At 48.4% G+C, this 9,534-nt stretch overlaps 2 protein-coding genes across 2 annotated transcripts in view; one reads left to right on the top strand and one right to left on the bottom strand.

The window, feature by feature from the left end:
• Positions 1-1,800, top strand: part of EPG5 (ectopic P-granules autophagy protein 5 homolog (C. elegans)) — a gene marked incomplete at its 5' end in the record, with an annotated part of 47,237 nt that extends 45,437 nt beyond the window's left edge. The window contains 2 exons of the mRNA XM_010160165.1: positions 226-340; positions 1,618-1,800. Coding sequence (XP_010158467.1) covers positions 226-340; positions 1,618-1,800 — 298 coding nt within the window. The remainder of the gene's footprint in view (positions 1-225; positions 341-1,617) is intronic.
• A 718-nt stretch (positions 1,801-2,518) lies between these two features.
• SIGLEC15 (sialic acid binding Ig-like lectin 15) overlaps positions 2,519-9,534 on the bottom strand; it is a gene marked incomplete at its 5' end in the record, with an annotated part of 7,719 nt that continues 703 nt past the window's right edge. The window contains 2 exons of the mRNA XM_010160164.1: positions 2,519-2,545; positions 7,078-7,292. Of these exons, the coding sequence (XP_010158466.1) occupies positions 2,519-2,545; positions 7,078-7,292 (242 nt within the window). The remainder of the gene's footprint in view (positions 2,546-7,077; positions 7,293-9,534) is intronic.

Below are 9,534 nucleotides of genomic sequence, written 5' to 3'. Positions count from 1 at the left end.
CCCGTAGCCACCCACTACCAAAACCTTGCCATGCAAACCATATGCAGACACTTCATATATTATAGTGATTTTTTCCCCATAATGCATTAAAAACCATCCTCTAAAGTCTTTGTTCTGTTCCTTCTGCAAGAGATATCTCATGAGTTACAACTTCCAGGTTTACCTGCTGTTGAGGACTTGCAGAATTGATGCCACCTTCTCTCTCTGTCGTTTTCCCTGTGCAAGGTTTCGCGTGGTTGCCCGCAGTTTGTCTGCCTTCCTCTTGGTACAGATTCCTGCAGAGAATCAAGTCCGCCTGAAAGCGGGGTCAGAACCGAAGCTGTCGCAGAAGGCCCAGCAGGTAGTGTGTGCCGCCACGGGCGTCTTGACGTGCGTGCGTGCTCGCTGCGTGGGCTGGGGCTTGTGGGAGTCGCTGCAAGCATTGCGTCAACTTGCTGACTTGGAGAGCTACATCTTGCTCTCAACTGGCTAATTTTTATGAGGCACTGAACGCCCTCAGTTATCTTTGGCTACTGCTTTACATTTGGCTCTAAATTCTGAATTTTGGAAATAGCTTGTTCCTCTCATTACCCTTCTCAGGGAAGGGGGTGCACACAAACTTGTGTACTGTTTTGCTTTACGTCAAAATGCCATTTTGGGATTTGTCAGAGACAAGGCAAGCGCAGTGTAGGCCAGGTGATGGTGGGGGCTTGCTGCACTCTGGTAGCAGGACTGTCTGCCTGAGCCCTAATCCAAAGTGATCCCAGACTGAATGCAAGTAGACCTGTTCATACAACCTTCTGTATTAATGTGAAGGCATCGTTTTTTCATCTCACGCACTGAAAAGGGGCAGATGAACTTAACGTCTGTAAACCCTGAGTTTGGAAACTTTGGAACATAGCAGGTAGAAGGAATTTAAAACAAACAGGAAAAAAGCAGGACTGCTGTGATTGCTTTGCTTTTCAGTGATAAAGCAGGACTACATTCACACCAACAATTTGAGGGCTTAAAAACCTGGTGAGAAGTACACATTCCTTCTTTAGCATGGACACTGACCATATTATTGTTTCAGTAAGTGTGAGAAGAGGGACGAGGAGTTGATTAGAAACCAGAGCCCAGTAACTTGTTTGTTACAACTTGTTTCTCTTCTCTAACAAAGGAATTAAACTTGTTCAGTCGTATTTCCAGCATTTGCCCTGGCTGGTACTGCCAGCACCGGCTCTTTTATGTCTAATTTCTAGCTTGGCGTTGTCTCCATAATATTATTAAGGGGAACAAAATAATACTTGTGTGAATATCAGAGATGCTTGTAAGAAAAACCTGAAGTGAATAGTTCAGTGTGCACTTTGTAGTTCAGTGTCATTTCCTTGCAACCACGTCTGGGGTTCGTGAAGTAAATACGACGTTTGGGTTACGGGATCCCAGCAAACCTTGATGGAACAGTAGTTGTGTTGATGTGGGGGAGGGAACAGCTTGAAAAATGTGAGGTGGCTACAAACATTGTTAGGGGACTGTATTTTACAATTGTTCCAAATACTCCAGGATCGTCTAGTGGAGTTGTGACTGTGGTGGCTCGTGAACAGGTTTGCTACAGGCCAAAGTACGCACAGCTAACAGGACTTCCCCTTCCATCTATAGGCACTGAGCGCTCTCGAATCTATGGCGTCAAACAAACAATATATGGATTACCAAGAGCAGCTTTCCCAGGCTTCTGAGTTCATCAAGCACCCAGAACATTGTCTTCGAGATGGCAATAATCTCTTGGCTCTCCTGGTTAACACTCTGTACCCAGAAGTGCATTATTTGGACAGCATACGATAGCGGGACGGAGCTCACACGGTCGTCACGCACTGTTGGTTACTCTGGTTTACATATAATGTTGTTATTGCACAAGTCATTTGTACCCTCAGAGTTCCACTTTCTAGGTTAGAAATTTAAATGGGGATATGCACACTGGCGAGTTTTCTCCTCTCCAAGTTTTTCTTTCTTTTCTTTTGATTTGTAGGCCTGTGGAATCACTTGGGTTTTGGTGGGTGAAAATACTTGAATATCAACCTGTGTGTGGTGCACACCCGAGGGGAGGATACCTGAGATTGGGTCCTCGAATCATTAGACAGAAAAGCTCATCCTGTAGCACCTTGAAGTTTTGCTTCATTCCTTTGGTGTTTTTTTTTGGTTTTTTTTTTTTTTTTTAATTTTCCAGCATGTCATCACTCTGGCCAATTCAAAGTGAGCTGAGGATTGTGTCTCAGAGAGGTTTTGATTTTCTTAACCAGATACCTCTGAATCTTATGTGAGTGTGTGTCTGGAGACTCGTGAAATCTTTGTATTTGGAAAGATAATACTTAAAATTTTGACTTGTTTTTTGCTATTCCACAGGAATCTGCAGGCATGCCTACAATCTTCTCCCACTTCTGTAAATACAATCTAAAATCTGAAGTAAAGAACTTTTGTTTCTTCCTGTTTTCTAAGTATTAGTGAGTCTGAATCCATATTGCTTGATTGAATGTGAGTAACTTCTAATCAAGTTATTTGTTAGTCAGGTGTTCACAGATGGATTTTCTGCCTGGGAGGGGAACAGTCAGTTATGTTCATGTTAGGCGGGATTCCTTATTTCTGGAAGTCGTTTAGAAAATACTGATTTAACAAGTGGACACCCACTGTTTTAATTGTCTGCCTTGCTGGGCATGACATGGGGATTTTAGATGACACTCTGAAAAGGTGTTTATCCTGTAAACTTCGTGGTCACTTGTTAGAATTCTGTTGCCAAAGCGTGAACCATGAGCCTGTAAATCTAATCTTTCAGCTGAGCGATCACTGGTTTTGTTGCCTTGTCTGATCGTAAGATGCACTTTTGTTCAGGGGAAGCAGAAGGTGAGGTTCCCCAGTCGCTCGTGTAACATTGTCCCTTTCATCACTGGTTTATTTGAGGTGGCCCAAGGTCCCACAGCCCCGTTCTGTACACCTGTGTGAAGGAACAATGGTTGTTTCTTCTCTTCCTCCATCAACTGTGCCTTTGGAACGTGCTTACTCATTACATGGTCAGCTCTGGTCACTGGGGGAAGGAGACATGACCTACTTTCTGGTCAGTAATGCTTTGAAGTGTTGCTCTTGACGGTGGTTCTGCTGCTGGAGGGCAGATCGCCTCCTCCTTGATGGACTGTAACTGTGCCAGTGGGGTCAGTCGATCACCTTCGTATTCATGTGGTCTTGGAGTCCTTCGCTCTGTCTGCGAGCCTATGCAGATTTTTACATATATATATACATCTGCACATCCCTCTGTATATTAACCAGACGACAACGCAGCATGTTTTTTAACAGACTCTTTTGGAGAATTCATGTCTGGAAGAATACCTTCTGCTGCCTTTTTTTTGCCCCCCCCCAAGACTTACAAGCACTGGTTTTCTTAGATTTGATGTCGTTGATCAGTCGCAGAAAAATGTGAAGAAGTCAGAAATGTGTTTGCCATGCACTTTTAAAACGAGATGTTGTTTCAGCTGTTGAGTTTTTGCAAATGTTGCGTTTATAACATGCTGTGTCTGAAAAGACCATGCAAAATAAAAATTAAAAATTTAAAAAAACAACTTGTGACAAACACCGTGATTCTCAACGTGCTGGAAGAACCCACATCAGGTGATACCTAATTGGTCTTGGAGATGAATGTACGATGGGGGGGTGCCATGCAATTGCTCCATTGACGGAGCTCTGCAGACTCTTCTCTTTGACACCCTGGATTTAACCTGTGTGTGATACAACAGCCTGGTTTTTGTGCCCAGGGCCCACAAGAAAACTCATTGATGTGATGGCGGAGACAACGCTTCTCTGTCCTGGCAAAATCCCCTGAAGCTCTGAGGTAATGGCACCGTAGGGTGATAGGCTGGTCCTGTTCTTTCAGCACTCAACAGACCCGGGCTGTGGAATCTGGTGTTTATCCCAAATGAGGGGAAGGATGGTCGTATGGAGGAAGGGAGGGGAAAACTATTCCACTGGTGCTGGTGGTACAAGGTTCGTGCTGAGGGCTTTGCTGGTGGCCAGGGCCAGACCAAGCTGGGGTCGCTGCTGTCAGCAAACACCGTTGACACCGTCATCGTGTCTCATCATCTTGACCATTGAAACAGCTTCTCGATAACCTACTGCTTAAAATTTAATAGAAATGATGCTGTTGAGTTGTTTTATTTTTTTCCCCATTTCTTGATCTAATAATTGTGATGAGAAGCACTTGTTTTATCATGGTTAAAGCACACTCTGAGTGACACTGTGGTAGGTCCTTAGAAGCAGAGAATGAGCTACTGCTTTTGCTCCCTGTGTCACCCGCAAACCAGTCTTCTGGCCTCTTGGTGAACCTGGCAGGGGTCCAGGCCTGAACTCTGAACCTGTCCTTTCCTCAAATACAGGGGGCCAGTTTTATGACCCGGCAGATCCACTGGCAGTTCTCTATCACAAAAGGGATCGCTGGAGCTCAGCATCTTGTTCTCTCAACGGTGCCCAACAGACTGAGTTTTTGTCCCTGCTGGTTTTTCTGGAAAGACCATCACATTCCAGCGTCTCCCACCCTCCCTCCTGCCCTAAACTGCAGGGTTCTTGTTCAGATCGTGAACGTAACCATGTAATCTCCGAAGGAAAACTGAGTTGTGTGTTGTTTTTAGCGCTGCAGATTGCAGTGGAAAGTGATGAAATTGGAGCGTCAGCTACTTACAACCGTGCCGTTGGGATAATTCATGTGGTTTACTCGGAGAACGCATATCTGTGGCTTTTTGAATGTTTGACTGGCACGGCAGATGTTGCGCTGGGATGTTGCCTGTGCCTTGCAGCTTAAGTATTTATTAAGAAAATAAGGCCAAATAGGGAAATGGACATAATAGATGATGTGGGATTAAGTCATTGGAATGGAAAAATAGAAGCTGAGCAGCGAAATGTGTGAAACGGGCAGACGGTGCTGCCTGTGCAGCCTGACTCGACAGCATCCCACAGCGGCCACGGTGTTGTGATGGGAGTTGGTGCCGCTTACTCTGGAAGCTGAAGTGCTCAACAGAGCGATGGCCAAATCCTCCCAAACCCGGGGGATGCATAAACTCGGGGGGGGGAAAAGTGGGGAGGAAGTGGAACACACTTGTTGGGCCCCGCGAGGTCGGTACTAGAAACTGCCTGGCAAGTGTCCTGCTGCGCTTTGTCCCCCCGGGACGTGGGAGTGGGTGGTTGGAGTATCCCATGAGGACCAGGGCCTGCCAACTTGGGGCTTCTTCCTTACGTATTCCCGGGGCGGGTGGTCTGCATGGACACCCACCACCCCATTGCCGGTGTGTTGGCCTGCGAGCGCTGCCCTGTAAGCTCTCCCTTTCCAAAGCCTGGAACAGCGGGCAGTGAGAGGGAAACGTTGCGAGCAGACTTCCCACTGAAGATCAGTCTGGCGGGGGTTTGGATGGGTTAAAGAGGCCACTCGCTGGGGAGAGGGGCAGGATTTGGCGTGAACTAATTGAACTAATTTCTGTGCCTTTCCTAGTGTGCAGGGCTGTGGTGGGCTCCTGTACCTGGATGTCCTTGATCTCCCATTCCCTGCGCTGGTGTGGGCTGTGGTCTGGAAGCCAAGTAAGTAGGAGTCAAAGGGTGCCGATCCCTGAGTTTCCGCACACCTGAGTTGCTGCGGCGGCTTCGTGACACGCGTTGCTGGCAGCGGGGTGCTGGCGACACGCGAAGGCACGCGTGGTGCGTGCCGGCTGGTTTTGGGGCTTACTGGTCTGTGACTGTACTGTCTGCTATAACTTCCTTTTTCTCTTTCCATCTTCTATTAAACCTGACTTGGACACTTCTCGGATTTTAAACTGGGATTTAAAAGATTATTTTCAAGTACTTCCTTGCATGTATTTTTTGTTTTGCCTTATTATCCTGGCCAAGTCATTTGGAGTGGTACTTTACCTTCCCAGCGCAGATGTTCTGAAGAGATGGACTGTAAAATAAAAGTTCCCAGGTGGGGGGTGAGTTTGCAAGCAGGACCATGGGCTTGATGGTAATTCAGCACAGCTGGGGCTCCCGCCAAGTGGCGGGTGTTACCGGGGGTGGTTGTTTTGTTTGGGTTTTTTCATTGTTAGGGCAGGAATTTTGGAGCTGCTGCCCTAGAATGGCTGCACAAAGCATCAAATCCAGTGATGGAAATCAAAGTGGGTTCTTGTTGCTTCTCTTTTAACTCCTTCTCTGTGCCAACCTGTCGCTCTCCACAGCCCTATCCTGGGCTTTTCTCTGCCTGACGGTGACTCCACGTTGTCTTGCATCGCTGTACCGTGAGCCGGGTCTGCTCGCCTGCTCTGGGAGCACGTTCACCGCTGGGTTTGAGACTTGTCTGTGGACCGGCAGTGACTCTGTTGTAGCGACTGAATCTCAGAAGAATTTAAGCGGTGAGTAGTCAGGCCTTAAAGCAACTTCGTCATGTAACACCGAGATGGAAACTGTTCAGAAATAATTTTTTTTTTTGCCTTTTTATAAAGAAAAAAATCCACCTAAATTGGCTTATTGGAACACTCGCTGCATGTTTATCCCAAAGTTCCCAAGATTCTGCCTGTGTGTGCTCGTGGGCACCAGGAGCTGCAGCGGAGTTACAATACAGACCACCCTTTGCATGTCTTGCTTCCAGCTCTACCAGCTTTTGGAAAACCTCTTTTCCTCTTTGCTTGTACTCCTCTTGAAAGTTAAGATTTCCTTTAAACTCTTAAATAAACCCTCCTGGAAGTTAAGGAATAATAAAGATAAAAAACTAGCTCAAAATCCAATAGCGTTTTTTTCACAGGTGATATTTGAAACGTGAAGGTATTTCACTTCCTGGCTGTTGGAAGCTGCATGTGGCTTGCCAAGTGGGGTGGTGAAAGCTGCTTTTTGAGGTAACATTTGAAAAAAGACATAGCAAAAAGACGTGAGAAAATGGTAGCCTGTTACCCGCTTGCTAAACACTATCTGATACAGGCTAAAAACATGCAGGTTGGTTAGAACGGGCATTCTATGTAGCTCCTCTTCTGCTCTTCCAGCGTCATCCCTCTTTGTCCTCTCCTTTCTTGTTTTCCCTTTAAGAGCTCCTCTTGCTCGTGAACAGCAGGGATGGAAGTCACGCACCCTCAGGCCCTGTTTGACCTTCTGTCCGTCAGTCAACGTCAGTCTTGTGTTCCCTGGGAAAAGGCACCCTAGCACGGAGCAGACGGGAATTCGCACCGTGCGGGTGAGGCCGCCCGGGTCCTCAGCTGCGTCTGGAGGCTCTTTCTGTCGGCAAAGTCTGGCCGTCGGCCTGCCTGCGGTCAAAGTTCTCATAGGTGGAGTCTTGCGGCTGTGGCCTGGTGGTAGAAGAAGTGAATAAGGTGAAGGCACGTTCTTGCCTGCTCTAGACCTTATGGAGTGTAAGTGTCTGCAGCTGTTGGAGACGGATCCTCCCTTCTGCAGCCGGTAGTTTTGAAGTGCCTGAGCTGCATCTAATGTTCTACATCTTAAAGCATCTGGAATGTTCTCCTGCCCTGTCAGCATGAACTGCTGCTGTCCTGCTCAGAGCCTCCGGAGGTTGTGACAAACCTCCCCTGGGAAGGATCCCCTCACCTAGCGCGTGGAGGACCTTTGGTTTTTAAGCTTTCATCCACGCGTGTATCTGTACGGATACAGTCGGGGTGCAGTGTGGTTTAGACGCTGTTAAATCAGCAAAGCTACGCTTTTCCACATAACTATTTCAAATTTAACTACAGATTTAAATTCCCTATTGCATCTTTGGGTGTGTCCTGATGCTGTTCACTTGACTGTCCGGCTGCAATGGCCATGTTTAGGGGGTAGGATGAGGGAAGGAGTCATCGCACAGGGATAACACAGGTTGGAATAGAGCAGCCCCAGGCAGATGTAATTATACTGATGTCACATACGGCCTCTTAGGATTTAGCCTAAGTGTTGGTTTCGGCTTTAGTTTGTTGGGTTTTTTTCCCCATCCCCTCCTAGCCTGGCCATCACAGTTGTCAGGAGTGTCCAAGGCCAGTGGTGGTGTGTCGGGCAATGGGAGATGCCGAGTGTACTGTGGGAGAACACTATGGATGCAGGCTGAAGAATCTTGCTCTGCCCCACCTGAACTGGGCTGTTTGGTGTCTTCATACCTTCCTCCCCACTTGACAGAGCTCATCGGCTTTGCTGTGGGCACTTTTTCTGCCCCAGTAGGGACTGGGGCGCAGTGTGGGGAGGAAAGTTTCTCTTGCACAGTTTCCACTTTCTCAGTCATCATTCCTCAGCCTGGCACAGACCCCATCCCAGGCTGTTCCCCCCTCTTGTCCCTTGGGTGAGTGGTTCTTTTGCTGATTTAATGTGGCTGCCTTCTATGCTCTGTGCCTGTGGCCCACCTAAATTTCCAGTAGCCCTTTGCTCCTGCAGCATCCATAGAATCACAGAATGGTTTGGGTTGGAAGGGACCTTAAAGACCATCTAGTTCCAACCCCCCTGCCATGGGCAGGGACACCTTCCACTAGACCAGGTTGCTCAAAGCCACATCCAGTCTGGCCTTGAAGACATCCAGGGATGGGGCATCCACAGCTTCTCTGGGCAACCTGTCCCAGTGCTCCCACCCTCTGCGGGAAGAATTCCTTCCTTATAGCTAGGGAAGATATATCCATGTGCCATGGTCTCCCCACCCTGCTGTCCCAATCCCTTGTCCTCACACCAGTTCTCAGCTGTGCCCAAGCTAGATCCTCCTCCAGCAGTGCCCGAGCCTTGGTCCCTCGCACCGGCTCTCCTGGCCTGCAGCCCAACCCTGCCCTTCTCCCCGGAGCTTGCTCCCAGGCCGGAAGGCTGGTGCCAAGACCAAAGACATGTTGCGTTTCTCTCCTTGGCCACTTCCACCTGCCTGCTGGACAACATGGCAAGAAAGACATCCTTACCGGGCTGGGCTGGATGGAGCGGAGGAGGGACCTGTGGAGGGGGAAGGAAGATGTGGGTTAGCAGTGCGGTCAGAGGGAGCTGGTGAACCACGACTGACCTAGAGCTGTCAGGAAGCTGCCCTGGAGGGTGGTTGTGACACACCAGTAAATGGGGAGAAGACCTTTTGTCAGACGTGTGATCTTCTTCGTGGAAGTGGGAATTGGGCACTGGAATTTAAGGAGCAAAGCATTTCTGGGTGGTTTACAGCTTCTACAGTTCGAGACAAGTGGTGGCTTTTGCAAGGTGTTGATGTCAGTCTCTCGGGTTCCCTCCTCCCCAAGCCATCACGCAGCGGGGGTGGTGGGCTGGGGGCTAGTGGCCTCTAGGCTTCTTGGAAGGTCTCATCCCTCAGTCCCTGAGCTGATTCTCATTTACGAGCTGCGGTTTCCCTGCTCTCATGCCCTTGGTGTGCCTGCAAGGTGGGGAAACACTGATGGTTAGTTATTTAATGATGGGGAAGCATCTGGGCAGCGAGGCCTGGGGGTCAGAGAAGGGTAGTCTGTAAAACAAAGATGCCCACCCCAGGATTACACTGTTGTGAGGGATGCAGCAAAGGTATGTCCTGCCCCTGGGCTATGGGGGAAGAGGTCGTAATTAGTCTGCTTCAAGAAAAAAAAAAAACAACTAGGAATA

The sequence above is a fragment of the Eurypyga helias genome, unplaced genomic scaffold (assembly GCF_000690775.1).
Source record: "Eurypyga helias isolate BGI_N326 unplaced genomic scaffold, ASM69077v1 scaffold7621, whole genome shotgun sequence".
Lineage (NCBI taxonomy): Eukaryota > Metazoa > Chordata > Aves > Eurypygiformes > Eurypygidae > Eurypyga > Eurypyga helias.
This window is presented reverse-complemented; position numbering and strand designations above follow the sequence as displayed.